At 41.3% G+C, this 16534-nt stretch overlaps 1 protein-coding gene across 1 annotated transcript in view; it reads left to right on the top strand.

Moving 5' to 3' along the window:
• GPR139 (G protein-coupled receptor 139) overlaps window positions 1–13624 on the top strand; it is a 39189-nt gene extending 25565 nt beyond the window's left edge. The window contains exon 2 of the mRNA XM_036079246.2: window positions 12690–13624. Within this exon, the coding sequence (XP_035935139.1) occupies window positions 12690–13624 (935 nt within the window). The remainder of the gene's footprint in view (window positions 1–12689) is intronic.
• The last annotated feature ends 2910 nt before the right edge of the window (window positions 13625–16534 follow it).

The raw sequence follows: 16534 nt of genomic DNA on the forward strand, positions 1-16534 counted from the left end.
GAAGGGGCAATGGAGAGTGCCAGCTGATACACACTATGTAAAAAAAAAAAAAACAAGGAAAGAAAGAGAAAGAACAAACTGGCCTATTTCTATATAATGGTCAGTTCACTAGAGCTAATTACAGAAGCATCTGGACAAGCACGTGCATCAAATGGGCTCTAAAGTCTAATAAATTGTTTTTGAATCCTGAGTCCAACACACACTTGATGTCTGACTGGGCCAGTTTCTTAGCCCACTGAGCCTTAGTATTCTTGTCCCTATAATGGGGATATTAAGAGTACTTATCTCCTAATGTCGTGTGAGGATTCCATTTAATGCAAGTAAAACTTCTAACAAGTGAGCCACACATGGTAGATGCTTGATTAAGGGAACTGTTACTAATAAATGTGCTCAGCTCTAATATAACCTATGTGATATATTTTATTTTAGATATTATAATATGAGGTGATATTTGATATTACAGACCTGAAAACTGCTTCATGGATATGAAAGAAGGGGTTCAGGACATGACACACAGTAGGCACTCATGTCTGTCAGGGGCCCTGAGAAAATGGTGGTGGGTTTTCCTCTCTCATGCCTCTTTGCCTTTGCACATGCAGCTCCCTCTCCCTGGAGAGCCCTTCCTTGTCTTGCATGCCTCTTAAACCACCACTCACCCTCACTAGATGTGAGCTATGATACTATCTTTGTTATTATTGCTTTACTGGTAGTGGGCTCATTTTGCAGATCTGGAAACTGAGGCCCTGAGAAAGGAAGTGGCTTTTCCATGGGCACACAGGGGTCTATGTCAGAACCCGAGGGAAGCCTGAGGCATCTCCTAACAAAACTGGGATGCCTAGGTCACCATTTTCCCCAGTCTTATTAAGATATAATTGACCTACATGGCTGTGTAAATTTAAGGAGTGGAGCATAAGGGTTTGGCTTACATATATTATGAAATCATAGCCACAATAAGCTTACTTAGCATCCATCACCTCAAACAGAATAAGAAAAGAAAGCAAAAAAAAAAAAAAGGATTTTTTTTTTTCCCTTGTGATGGGAACTTTTAGGCTCTAGTCTACATTAACAGCTTTCACATGTATATCAGACAGCAGTGTTAGGGACACTTTCATTGACAGAGTATGAATAAGTCACAGGTCTTTTCTAGAGCCAGTTCTCCCATCCTCCAGAAATAGACTGGGAGAATCCCCTGCCTAGACTTACCCATGCTTCTTCCTCCACGTCATCAGGCCTTTGCCTAGTTCAGTTCATCACCTTCGCAGGACTGGTCATCACACTCACACATACTAACCAGGGCCACTTTCTGTGTGCTCTGCCTGTGCCAGGCTCTGTGCTAAGAGCTTTATGCATGTGACCTCTTCTGATCCCCCAACAACCCTCCAAACCAGACACCACTCTTACCCCTACTTTACTGAGGAGGAAGCTGAAGCTCCTGGTGTTACTTGCCCAAGAGTGCCAGCTAGAAAGGAGCAGATGTGGGTGCTAACCCAGCTCCTCCATACTCCAAAATACACGCCTGTGATTTAAAGGTGCTTGTCCTTTCCGGTAACTCTTGTGCCATACGTTTGTTAGAGAGACAGCTCAAGCCCTGCCCCCATCTGTCTCTGTGACAAACCCTAGAGCTCAAAAAACACAGCTACATCCATCACTTGGTATGAAACTTGACCCAGGATGGTACCACTGAGTGCTTTCAAAATACTTTTTCAACTTACCAGCTGTGCCATCTTGAGCAGGTGACTAACCATCTCTTTATCAGTTTCCTCGTTTGTAAAATGGAGACCACAGCCTACATTCTCCTTACACTGTTATCCCCTTATAGTTTTCTTTAAATCAACTCATTTTTTAATAAACTGAACTTATTTTAATAAGCAAGTTTTTATCACTACCCTAAATAACATTCCTCTAATACCATTTAAACTAAACACATAACTTTTAAAGTAAAACTATTCATCAGTGAATCACAAAAAATCACCTCCTCTCTACAGAGCCACCAGGCTCACAGTAGGTGCTCAATGCATGGCAGTTATAAGAAAATGAACTCTGGCACTAAGAAGTATGGTTTGGAAACTTTTTTGAGTCTATTGGCCAACTTGAGATTTAGCAGTTGTCATGGTTACCCAATGACACTGCTCCTGGTCAAAAAGGCAAAAGCAATTTTTCAGTCAAGAGTAGGACAACCAATTGGCCCAGATGAATGTGATGACCAGCCAGATACGTGAACTCACTTTTCCAGACTGCCTTGAGTCAGACTGCCCTGGCAACCATCTTAGCTCTTGCTGACTATTCATCAGCAATGGGCAGCCTTACTAGGTCTCAACTCATTCTGGTCTACAATGGAAACCACTGCTTTGTTAGGTTCTGGGAAAACCAGTAAGACTGCACCACATATGGGGTACCTGGGTGGCTCAGTTGGTTAGGCAGCTGGCTCTTGATTTGGGCTCAGGTCATGATCTCAGGGTCGTCGACAGAGCCCCACATCGGGCTCCGTGCTTACACTGCTCAGTACAGAGTCTGTTTGAGATTCTCTCTCTCTCCTTCTGCCCCTCCCCCTGCTCACGTCACTCTCTCTTTCTCTCTCTCTCAAAAATAGATAAATCTTAAAAAAAAAAAAAAAAAAAAGACTGCACCACATATCCAGGGCCCGAGACCCTCGAGGCAAATCCACAGCATGTGTTCCACCATGGCAGGTATCACTAATCCATGCCAGCACTGCTAAGCCCAGGCATGGCTTTAGAATCCTTTTCAATAGGGCACACGACAGCCACTACCAATCAATTGAAGCTGAACCGTGTTTTGCCATTCCTAACTCAGGCTGTGCAATCACCCTTTGCATGAGACCCTAGAAAGAGAGGAAATACTGCCCCCAGCTTTGAAAAGAATCCACTCCAGTGCTAAAGGTAGTGACAAAGAGGGGTCTCCACAAGAAAAATAACAAGAGAAGAACGTGACAGTAAAGCTACAAAGAAAATTAAAGAACTGGGCGCCTGGGTGGCTCAGTTGGTTAAGCGACTGCCTTCGGCTCGGGTCATGATCCTGGAGTCCTGGGATCGAGTCCCGCATCGGGCTCCCTGCTCTGCAGGGAGTCTGCTCCTCCCTCTGACCCTCCCCCCTCTCATGTGCTCTCTCTCTCATTCTCTCTCTCTCAAATAAATAAATAAAATCTTTAAAAAAAAAAAAAAAAGAAAAAAAAAAAAAAAAAGAAAATTAAAGAACTATCAAAATAAAAACTAAAATTTTAAAAGAACAAAGGCTATTTCAGAGAAGGCAAGAGACAACAGAGTCATCCTGTAATAATGGCTCTTAAGGGCCTTAGGTAACGGCCAACGTCCTTCTCCACCAAGCCGAGAAACAAAGTGAGGGAGGGGGGTAGCGGACGGAATAGAGCTACAGCTGGAGGGATTAGGTTAAAGGCAATGAAGGATTTCAGATAAGGTGACAGGGTTGTTTAGTGCCTGGAACGATCCATGGAGGGAAACTAGAATCTTCTCTGGGATTCCTGGAGAGCTCAGACTCTCTCTGACTCATCTCTGCTTCCAACACAGGGTCTTAGCCTCTAGATCAGTAATTGTCTGCTAAATTGCACTGGCCAGGTGTAATAAGTAACAATAGGTAACATTAACTGAGGGCTCACTATGTGTCAAAAACTATGCTAAGCATTTCACACACATTATTTCTATATATCTTTATAACAACCCATGAGGGTATATTTATTATGATGCCCATTTCAGATGTAGGAATTGAGGCTCAGAGAGATTAACCACTACACTTCCCAACCTCTTCCAACTAGGATAGGTTCTTACGTATCTGGATATTTTGGGTGAGGTTCAGCCTGCAAAGGACAAAAAGGGGGGGGGGGCGGATTTTCAGAGCCCTCCCGGGAATCTGGAAGGGACTGCCTATCCCATGGTGTGGGGAGACAATACCCGGCCTCCACCTTAGTAGTCCACAGTCAGTTTTGGGCCCCTGATAACCAAATGCAGGAAAGACATTCGCATTCCCAAGCTTCTGCCCTGGGGCAAGTGGAACAATGAGGAAACAAGGATGGCCACTGGCCTGCTAGCAGTACCTGAGGCTGGAAGCACAAGGTGGGAAAGCTGCCCTCAGGGAAATCCTTCCCTGCTCCCCTCCTAGGAGCCCTCAGGGCAGAACCTCCTGAAGACCTTCTAGTACCATCCACAAAGGCCAAAAACACTGAACATCAATTCTTGTCAGCACCATGCTTTATTTCCTTTTCCTCTGCCCCCTGAGATCCAGAATGGGACCGGTAACAGTGAGGAAGATAACAACTTCCAAGAAGCAATGCCCATCACACAAATCAGTCTGCACTCACTCGCGTGCTGGTCTAAACAAGGGCAGTGCTGACTTCTTGCCTGGAAGGCTTAAACATTGCTTCTCCTAGAAATCTGTCCTTTGGGCACCTCCAAGGAACCGCTAAAATAACACCACTGGAATTGCTTACCACGTTAGGGGTCCTTGTACTTCTATAGGGCATGAGGGCTGACTCTTCTAGCTCAAAAGACAGGCAACCGTAAGAAGGAGAGATGCATTTAAGTTACCCGGGATGGTGGCTGAATGGGGTGAAATTCACAAGAACATAGTTTAGGATGCAGAGAAAGAGTATTTGCAGAAGGGAACCTCAGGAATTTAATCAGCCCAGAGAAGACATTCTCTGTCCTTTTCCGAAGACCTTCATGAACCGAGCAACTGTGGTGTCAAGGCCTGCTCCTGTTCACATAACTGCCATTACAAGCAAAAAGTTCTTCTTGGGATCTAACCTAAATCCTTCTGTAGCTTCAACTTGAGTTCTTTTCCTTTTTGCAAATTTTCTTAGCTACCTTTAGGAAAAAGAGGGAGAGAGAGAGGAAGAGAGAAAAAATGTATTTTCGTTTAAACCAGCATTTCTACTTTTGAGAATTTATTCCACAGGAACATAAAAAGATGCTTAAGAAAGTTCTGTAGTGGCTAAAAAATAAGATAAAATAAATAATGTCCAGCCATTGGTGAATATTTCATGAATATTATTGAGATAGGAGAAAAAATTCATGATTTATTTCTAAGTGAAAAAAAAAATCAACTTGCACAACAGTTTTATTGTATGATCTCATTGTGTGGCAGTAACCATTATTACTAATTATATTTATAATTTATAATAACTGCAGTCACTTTGGGGGTTCCACTGAGCTGGACATCAAAGATGGCTCACTCACATGAGTGATTGATGTTGGATTTGGCTATGAGATCACCTAGGGCTTTCAACCAGGGTCCTGCACATGGCCTTTCTGATGTGGGAGAGCTAGGTTCTTGTCTCCCGGAGTCGGAAGACTGAATCTCGCGGACAACAGAGAGTGAGTAAAGCAATAGAAGTTTATTAAGTGAAAATACAGAAAAAGCTCTCAAGAGTGAGAGGGGTCCCAACAGGTTTGCCAACAAGGGCCTTTAGGGTTGGTCTTTTATAGAAAGCTAACCGGGGAATTTAAATCCTTTTAACATTTCTACTGATATTACCATTGAGCAAGGACTAGTGATAACACCCTCAACGGCTTACTTCCTTTTTAGGGTCTGGTTATTCTTTGTTGGTCACAGGTGATTATCTTAAAGACACCCACCCCATATGACCCACCCCACACACCTAGGGCAGGGTGGTCCTCCACCCCACACACCTAGGACAGGGTGGTCCGATTTGTCCCCTTATCTATGGTTTCCCCACACCTCCACATTTTTGGGATTTCTGTGAGCCTGATCACATAGCCCCCTACCTATCTCTCCCTACCTAGTCTTACTCATTTCCATGTGACTTAGGCTTCTCATAGCTGGGGTTCCAAGATGGAACATCCCAAAAGCACATATTCAGAAGGCCCACTTATGACCTGGTCATATAGGGTCACTCCTGCCATAGTCTATTGGTCAGAAGTAAATCACAGGACCAGCTCCAATTCAAGGGGAGGAGACTACCCAAAGGCATGAATACTCAGTGGTGTGGTTCATTAAAGGGCCATCTATGAGACTAGATACTATAGTATCTTTGGAAAATGAGATTTGGGCAGACTTTTACTTTCTGATGTAGTAGTTAAATATATAAACCCAGGAGGCAAAAAGCCTGGTTTACTGTCCTGGCTCACCACTTGTTTGCTGTGTGACCTCAAACAAGTTACTTAACCTCTCTGAGCCTCGATGCTCTCAAATCAGTTCCAACATCATAGGTGGTTGTGAAGATTAAATGAGGTATTGTGTATAAGATACTTAGAAGTAAATGCTCAATAAAAGTGAGCTAATAATAATATAATTACATGCTGATATGTTTAATTTTTTATAAGTGTTTTACTTTTGTAATTGAAAAAAATAATTTTTTTTTACGATGTTATGTATTTATTTGAGAGAGAGAGACAGAGACAGCAAGAGAGAGAGCATGGGGCGGGGGCAGAGGGAGAGGGAGAAGCAGGCTCCCCACTGAACAGGGAGCCCAATGTGGGGCTGGATCTCAGGATGCCAGGATCATGACCTGAGCTGAAGGCAAACGCTTAACCAACTGAGCCACCCAGGCGCCCCCCAAAAAACTAATTTTCAAAGACCAAAAAAAAAAAGGAAATATAGCAGAACTAAGAGAGATAAACTCAGAACTCTCAGTCAGTGCCCTGTTCCAGCTACTTCTTCCAAGGAACTTGCAGGGACCTTGTAGTCCTCACAGACATAGAAAATAATTCTGGAAAACCTTGAGCCTTTCACTCTGTACAGTAAATAGTTCGGTGGTAGGGTCTGACAGCCAAACCTGTGTTGTTCTTTCAGCCACTCCCCAAATCCTCTCAAGTTTGAGCATAGTAAGCTGCAAATTACAGAAAATTAATTCCCCCAAGAATATAACCAAGAAGCTTTGCAATCACAAAACATGGGCTTTCTATTACCCAGGAGCTTAAACCTGTCCAGTGACACCATTGACAGAAAGGATTTGCTTTTTAGAAGCACTGACATTTTGATTGTGAAGTTCACTGGGGCTTGAGTTTCCACAACACGAGACTTGGGCCAGTTAGTTTGAGAGAAAAGCTGAGAAAAAGAATTTCAGACGATGATGACTTGGGTTTCTTTGTTTTTTTTTCACCCATGATAAATACACACAGACCCTGTCAACACCACTCCTTTTCTTTGGGGGAAAATGCGCCTGGGTGGAAATGAAGGGATTTTTTGATGTAGGTAATTATAGCAAATGTCAAACCTAACTCTACCTTCTCATTTCTTTTTCAGAAAATCAATACACAGGCATCGTTCCATTCCCCTCTAGGTCTGTGTGGCTCCACACACATGTTCTCTCATCCCAAGGATCTCCTACGTGTGCCTGATGTTGCCTTGGGGGCAAATCTAACTGTACAAAAGAAATGGGTTAGTTTAGTGTCTGCAGGTTAGTTTCTCAAGAGAGGCAATTACTAGAAACTTAAGAAAATGTCAAATATGAATACAGCAATTTAGTTTGGAGATGATGACTTGCCTGACTTAAAGCATTAATTAGATGGGGCTGAAATATTTTTAAAGAGTTTGGATATGGAGAATTTTTAGCACCACACTTCAAATAGCATTCAACTAGGAAGTAAGAGACAGTGGTGAAGAGTCATTCCCTGAAGAATATATCCAGCATTTATCCATTCCTGCCTCCTTACAGGCTGGTGGGTACAGCAGGGACATGAGGGAGAAATGACAGTACTTTTCTAAGTCAGAGGCAACCAAGGAAACAGGAATCACTTTCCTCCAGCTGAGAAGTCTTTCCTATGACCAAAAATAAACAACGCAGAACTTGATATACCATAACGTCAGACAGAACTACAGTCACCTTCTGGCTCCCCAACTTACTCAGTATGTGGCTTTGGGCAAATTACCTAAAAATCTAATCCTCAGTTTCCTCATCTATCAAATGGGGATGATAATAGGACTGATAAGAAGCCTTTTTTCTGTTCCATGAATACCATGCTTACTCCCACCTCAGGGCCCCCACTGCCCAGAATTCTTTTCCCACAGATCTCTCCGTGGCAGATCCCTTCTTCTCATCCTTAATTGAACTCAAATGTCACTTTCCAATCTAAAAAATAATCTCCCATCAATTTGTCTCATCCCTGGATTTTATTCTGGATAGTATCGCTGTCTGAAATTCTCTTGTACATTTTTATATTTGCTTATTGTCTGTCTCTCCCACCACACAATAAGCCCCATGATAAAAGGGAACTTGCACATTTTGTTAATCCTTGCATCTCCAGCACATCATACAGTGCCTGGCACATAGTAAATGCTCTGTTAACATTTGCTGAATGAGTGGACCCTCAGTCAATAGCTAACATTCACTGAGAACTTACCACATGCCAGGCATTGCTCTAACCACTTTATAAAAATTATCTCACTTGATTCTCAAAACAACCCTCTGAGGCAGACATTCTTATTAACCCATTTTATAAAGAAGAAAACTGAAGTGCAGAGAGATCGAATAAATCTGCCCAAAGCCAAAAAGCCAGGAAGTAGTAGAACTAGGATGAAACCCCAGAGCCCAGCACCAGACTCCACACACTTAATCCTGAGTCCTGATGCTTTTGGCTTTGATGGGTAAGCATCACACCTGAAATATTTCACAGCTTCTTTTTAGGAAGCTCTGCGTATGATTAGATCAAAGTAGCCAGACTTTTGACCCACACCTTCTTCCAAATCCTTTACCCTTCATTCTATATCTGTTCACCAGTCCCTCTTGTATCACTATGTGTGTTCTCATTTATCTCTTTAATACTTAGCTACTTGTGTGTTTTTCTATACTTTGAGTGGAGATTCTAAATGTGTGTAATACCAATTTGTTTCTACATGGGCACACAGAAGGTAAATGCTAAATACTTTTTGAAAAGATTTCTAAATGAATAAAACATTTTGGAATACTTTTCAACAGAACATAGCAAGACTGTTTAATAAAAGAGAGCTATAAATGCAAAAGTATAGAGAGAGCAAGTAGAAAATCAATATAAGCATTCCTTAGAAACCCAACTCTTCATGCTTTCCTCACTTCAGGGCCTTTGCATATGCTGTTTCCCTTGTCTGAAACACACTTTTTACTCCCACCCTTTTTACCTATTTACTTTCTACCGGTTCTCCAAATTTCACCTTGAACATCATTTCCTCAACAAACCTTTTATTGACCACTAATAGCACTTACAGCTTTCAATTATACATTTTCTGCTGTGGCTCTTCAGTTGACATTTTTCTTGCCTAAAAGATTCTAAGCTCCATGAAGGCAAGACCATCCATGTCTATTTTGTTCAACATCCCCTCCCAGGGCATAGCTCATAGTCAATGCATAAAAACAATGCTGAATGCCTGAATAAACTTTTGAAATTTCAGGTTTACAAATACAAAGAACTTTGCTTTAATGGGATGTCTTTTCTTAAGACTGACTTAAGGTAGAATTCACTCGTTATTTTTCTCTTTTGCATACAGTGTAATATACCTGCATGGCACCCCCACCCCTACTTGAATTATCAATATTGTAGAGTGGTTTAGAGCATGGGTGTTGGTCCTGGGTTTGCATCCTGGCTAATTAATATAATCAGTACCTTAAATCTTCACCACTTCAAAATGTTATTTCAAAGTGCCTTGAACAAGAGCAAGAATAGCACAGACGTAAAACAAAAACAAAAAAACTGACAGTAGCAAATACTGAGAGGATATGGAGCAACTGGAATCTCATACTCTGCTGTTGGGAGTGTGAATTAGTAAAACCTTTACAGAGCAATTCAGCTGAATCTGGTAAAGATAAAGATGCACATACTCTAGAACATAATAAATATACTTCTACATACATACTACCCAAGAGAAACTCTCACATATAAATACTTCTCATGGAGAGTCCTATCAAGTTGTTAACTACAGCAGTTTTTAATAGCAAAACCTTGGAACCAATCTAAATGTACATTGTTTTATATACACACACACACACACACACACACACGTCTACCCAATATGTGTATATATACATATAGACATATATATGTGTGTATATGTGTCTATATAATAAGCGTGTATATAGAAATATATAGAGACGTGTGTATATGTATAGATATATCTCTATGTATGTATATGTGAAGATAAATTATAGTAAGTTTATACAATGGAATGCTATATAGTCGTTAAACTGAGTGAATGAGAGCTACGTGTATCAACAAAATAGGTCTCAAAAACATAATGCTGAGTGGAAAAAGCAGGATGTAGAATGGACGGTTCACTATAAAGTAAGGGTATGCAAATGGGGCCCTGAAGATTACAGCACAGTGGTTGCCTCTAGGGAAAGAAAGAAGGAGGGAGGGGAAAGAATGGGCTTGGGGCAATTTCAAAGAGGACTTCAGTTGTGTCTATACTGTCAGTTCTTTAAAAAAAAAAAAATTGATAAAACGTTCCTCATCAAATTTTTAAAATTTTACAACAAAGGACACTATTAAGAGAGTGAAAAGATGGCACCTGTGTGCCTCAGTTGGTTAAGCATCTGACTCTTGATTTTGTCATGATCTCAGGGTCATGAGATCAAGCCCTGCATCAGGCTCTGCCCTGGAGCCTGCTTAAGGTTCTCTCTCTCCCTCTCCCTCTGCCCTCCCTACACCCCCTCAACCCCGCTCATGCTCTCTCTCTCAAAAAATTAAATTAAATTAAAAAATAACTGAAGCAAATATGGCAAAATGTTAAAATTTGTTTAATCCAAGCGATGAGTGTCCCAGGATGTGTATGTTACAGGACAATTTTATAAATGAACTACTGTATAATATTTTTTTTTGTATAGTATTTTAAAAGGTGAGATTGAGAAAGGGAGATCCAGATGCCAGCTCTGTCACTGGACTTCAGAAAAGGGATATAAATTCTCTGAGAATTTTGCAAAATAGGATTAACAGTGTTGACTGTGAAAATGAATGAAATTAAATGTGAAGAATGACTTCTAGATATTACCCATCAGAATATCATTTTAGAATGAGTCCCTAATGGGGCACCTGGGTGGCTCAGTCGTTAAGCGTCTGCCTTTGGCTCAGGTCATGATCCCAGGCTCCTGGGATCGAGCCCCACATTGGGCTCCCTGCTCAGTGGGAAGCCTGCTTCTCCCTCTCCCACTCCCCCTGCTTGTGTTCCCTCTCTCACTATGTCTGCCTCTGTCAAATAAATAAATAAAATCTTAAAAAAAAAAAAAAAAGAATGAGTCCCTAAAGACTTTCCAGATGTGTCTAATTCAGAGAGACATTTGTTTTTAAAATTGATCAGAAATTATATGCATGCATTTTCAGGGGCGCTTGGCTGGCTCAGTCTGAAGAGTGTGTGACTCTTGAACACAGAGTCATGAGTTCAAGCCACACACTGGGTATACAGATTATTTAAATAAATAAAAACTTAAAAAAAAAAAGAAAGAAATTATATGCATACATTGTCAAAACAAATTGGCCAAAAAAATAACTGCTACTGCTTATTCAAAAACTATATACATGCATTATATAGACATGTATAAAGACAAACTATTTATTACTGTGATGGCCCTGTGGGAGGGGTACTTGGGGGGTTGGACAACAAGAAGGGAAATTTACTTCTCTCTGCTATTATTTTTAATAATGCACCATATTGTGGACTACAACTCTTCCTCGATTTATGATGGGGTTACATCCTGATAAACCCATCATAAGTTGAAAATGCATTTAATACACCTAACCTACCAAACATCATAGTTTAGCCTAGCCTACCTTAAACATGCTCAGAACACTTATATTAGCCTACAGTTGGGAAAAATCATCTAACACAAAACCTATTTTATAATAAAGTGTTGAGTATCTCATGTAATTTATTGAATGCTGTACTGAAAATGAAAAACAGGATGGTCGTACAGGTACAGATGGCTGTAAGTTGTGTCAGTTTTAAGTGCTCGTGATCACGTGATTGACTGGGAGCTCTGGCTTGCTGCTGTTGCCCAGCATAACAAGACAGTATTGTAACGCATATCGCCAGCCTGGGAAAAGATCCAAATTCAAAATCCCAAGTACAGTTTCTACTGAATGCCTATAGCTTTTGTACCATAGTAAAATCGGAAAATTGTAAGTCGAACCATCATAAATCAGGGACCATCTGCACCTACTCTAAAAATAAGTAGAATTTATCTTTAAACTAATCTGAAGGTCATGATCTTCTCCACGCCTTCAATACTAAATCTATGTAAAAAGGAAAGGTCCTAAAATCCAGGTTGCAAAAAGGTTCTTAAGAGGTCAATCTCCTTCCTGAACACATGAAGGAGGGAAAGCCATCCCACCCCGTATTTTCCTGCATGCACTTGGACAAAAGAAAGAGCATGGGATTTGGGATTAGGGGATCTAGGTTTGGTTCCTGTCACCAGCACTTACTAAGTGTGTGATTCTGAGTTCCTTAAGCCCTCTGTGCCCCAGTTTCATTTCTGAAGTGAGGACAATGGCAGCACCACCTCCAATGATTGTGTGAGGAATAAATGAACTACAATATGAGCATAGAATTTTGTCAAAATAGTATCCAGATGTCTGTATGAGATACAATTTGTAGTGCAGAGATTGTTCCTCAAAAGCATTGGTTCGGTCCCTTTGGCTGCCATGAGAGTGCCCATGAATGACTGCCTATGGCCCCATAGTAGCCAATAAAGTCATCTCACTTCAGAGATAAACCAGATTCTCTTCTCTCCACAGCAAATATCCTGACAGTGATCATCCTCTCTCAGCTGGTAGCTAGAAGGCAGAAGTCCTCTTACAACTATCTCTTGGCACTTGCTGCTGCTGATATCTTGGTCCTCTTTTTCATTGTGTTTGTGGATTTCCTGTTGGAAGATTTCATCTTGAACATGCAGTTGCCTCAGGTGGCCAATAAGATCATAGAAGTGCTGGAATTCTCATCCATCCACACCTCCATTTGGATTACTGTTCCATTAACCATTGACCGTTACATAGCCGTCTGCCACCCACTCAAGTACCACACGGTCTCCTACCCAGCCCGCACCAGGAAAGTCATTGTAAGTGTTTACATCACCTGCTTCCTGACCAGCATCCCCTACTACTGGTGGCCCAACATCTGGACTGAAGACTACATCAGCACCTCCATGCATCATGTCCTTATCTGGATTCACTGCTTCACTGTGTACTTGGTGCCCTGCTCTATCTTCTTCATCTTGAACTCAATCATTGTGTACAAGCTCAGGAGGAAAAGCAATTTTCGCCTGCGTGGCTACTCTACAGGGAAAACCACTGCCATCTTGTTCACCATTACCTCCATCTTTGCCACACTCTGGGCCCCCCGCATCATCATGATTCTCTACCACCTCTATGGGGCGCCCATCCAAAACCGCTGGCTGGTGCACATCATGTCCGACATTTCCAACATGCTGGCCCTCCTGAACACAGCCATCAACTTCTTCCTCTACTGCTTCATCAGCAAGAGGTTCCGCACAATGGCGGCTGCCACGCTCAAGGCCTTCTTCAAGTGCCAGAAGCAACCTGTACAGTTTTACACCAACCATAACTTTTCCATAACAAGTAGCCCCTGGATCTCGCCGGCCAACTCACACTGTATCAAGATGCTGGTGTACCAGTATGACAAAAATGGAAAACCTATAAAAGTATCCCCATGACCCCATAGGCTTGGCACCTAGTGCCTCTGTCTAATCTATTTCCAGATGGGAGGGTAGCCCACTTAAGAGTGCTAACCTGATTTCCTGTCTCCATGGACCGAGCAACTCTCAGACTGGTAGATGAGAAAAGATGGAAGAGAAGAAAGAAAAGCATCAATCTTGTTTTCATTTATGCATTCATTTTCACAATGTCACTTGACAGCAAAAGTTCCTACCAGTTTGAAGATACCTTTGGAGGTTGTGTCTTCATCCTGTGGCCAGTGAGGACACATAATAAACAGTCTACGACTTTGCCTTGGCACCATCTACAGTCATTGGGAACCGCTCATTTATGTGACGCACCAAGCCACAGTAGCAGGTAGCTGATTCCACACTCTTCTTCCAAGAGCTGAGGTCAACCATCGCTTCCCTGTGCCATCCCCAGCAGCTAACAATGCTGACCAATTTGGGATTTTTCCAAGGTGCCCTTTGTCTTAGAGAAGGTTGTGGTCTTGAAGTGGCCCTGGAACCCTAAACTACAGAATGACACTGTGGACAAGGGAGTATTAATCCCATCCAAACTCTGGCCAGAGCTTCTTTGGAAAGGCTCCAAATCAACGTAACTACGACCCTCAGACCTGGGTCTAAAATGCAGTCTTTCTATTCGCCATTATGTATAGATTTTATCTATCTCCTCCAAAATAAAGACCCTGCCTGGTGCGTGGGGGGAAAGGAGGATCTCTTGAGCCCAGAAAAACAAAAAAATAAGCCCACTCTTGCCATTGTTTCGATCCATCCCTGTGTCAGCTGTGTATGATCCCTTTACTCAAAAGAGCTTTCTTATTGCGGTACCACTCAAGCTTCCTGGAGAAGCCCTTTACGTGTAGAGTTGCCAACCCTGCCTCCTTGTTTGCTGAAGCCCTCACCAAATTGTTTTATTTGAAGTGACTTCCAAACGGGATTTAATTTTTAAGGGTCAGGAACTGTAGCTCTCCAGGTGTGAAGGGAGGCATTCTCCGCTCTGCCCCACAGTCTAGCTGGCATTGCTATTCAGCCACAAAGGCAGATACAATTGACATGGAAAGGTGCCCATGTTGTTTGCTTGTCTGCCCTTTGATGCATATGGCTCAAAAGGGTGGTTCCAGGTTTCAGTGAAGCTATTTAATCCAGATCTTTTGCAAAATGATAAAATATGAATCTATTTATTTGTTCTCCCTTTGCCTGTCCAAGGCAAGAACAGCTCTACTATGTAATTAATAGGGTCTTCCCTGGGATTTACCACTCATGTGTGCACACACACATGCAGACACATGCTTGATTATAGTAGGCTTTTATGTATCCTATGATGTGTTTTAAAAGGGAAACCCATGCTGGAGTTCCTCTTACTTAGCCTTTTTAAAAATTTCTCTTCCAGGTTCCCAGTATTTTTCCTGTTTTGGAAGAAATCTCCCAAAATGATTTTGGAATTGTATGATATTTTTGGTGACCAAACAAAAAGCAGACAGTCCTCCTGAACACTTGGTTCCCCAGGTTGGATTCTTACTACATTTTTAGTCCTAAACTGGAAGGCATGTCTACCCTTTTTAAGGGAATTTGCAATAAATGAATGTGGTAGAAAAGGCCTCTGTGCAACACATGCCCTAAACTTTAGTCAATGCCCTCAATACTAATTCAATATAATTTTAGGTTATGGTAGTCCTGATGATCCTAATTCCTACTCCTTTTAGATGATTGCAGTAGAGTCTCATCTTACCCAAAGATTAGATTCTAAGTCAGTGCAAAAGAAAAAAATCTGGCAGAGCCAAAGTTACCTCTGCAAAGTCATCAGGAAGGAGCCACGTTGGAGACCACCTTCTATCCCTTATAAAATCTAACTCAGCGAAGTTTTTCTCCAGCAACAGAACAGATTACCTAGATCAAGGACAAGACAAAGTTGGTGTGCACTTAGGGACTATATTATATGACTCTAATGTATCTTAATGAGAACATTAAGATCACACTGGTACAGCAAAATGCTCCCATTAGAAGAGGTTCATGGAAATTGTTTGAGGGACAAGGAGGTTAGTATGTCCTATGTCACAGTATCCCCAGGGCATATGTGCATCCAGTGGAATGGTGGGCAGACTCCTCCACATCCTTTAAATTGCATTTCTTTCTGTTTCTTTTTTGCCAAGCACGTGTAGTCTGAATATGTCGTGTTCATTAAATGTGTGTATGATGCGATTCCACCATACCCCCTTATGAACATTGACCAAAGGCTATCTACACCGAAAATATATTTATTTTTTAAACACATAGCTCAAAAAATGCTAATTTGAGCTATATGTGGATGAGTCACAGTGCAATAGCTATAATCATTAAGCAATTCCTCTTTAAGAATGTATGCAAGATGGAAAATATGTGTGTGGGTCTCAGTGCTCTCTGCTCCACATTTTTTATTGTATGTAAAAATTGTTGATGTTTAAAAAGTAAAAAAACTGGGTGTGCATTTGGAATGTTTTCCTCATACACTCATTTATTACTTCTCTTACCAATAGAGGCCATACCAAGTAGTATTGTGATCTTTTTTCCTTCTGACTATATTTTATATTTTGACAAATAATATTTAAAAGAGGTCTGATTCTTGAAGGCATTTCAATGAGTTGTCTTCTGGTTAAAATGCATAAGAGTGCCCACTGGGTTAGGTTGATACATATGTCCTAAACTTTATTTCAGATAATCTATGGACTTTTAATTTATTATTATTTATAGTAATAATTGTGGACAATAATGATAAGGTTTAAAAAAAAAAAACAACTTTTAAGCCTTTTCTTTCAGGCCAGTTTTGGAAACAGAGCCTTGAATTTTGAAGCCTATCTTGTAAACAGCTGCTGTTGATGGCATTTAAGCAATTGCCTTATATCAGGTTTTTTGTGAAGGACTGTTAACTAG

The sequence above is a fragment of the Halichoerus grypus genome, chromosome 6 (genome assembly GCF_964656455.1).
Source record: "Halichoerus grypus chromosome 6, mHalGry1.hap1.1, whole genome shotgun sequence".
Taxonomy (NCBI): Eukaryota; Metazoa; Chordata; class Mammalia; order Carnivora; family Phocidae; genus Halichoerus; species Halichoerus grypus.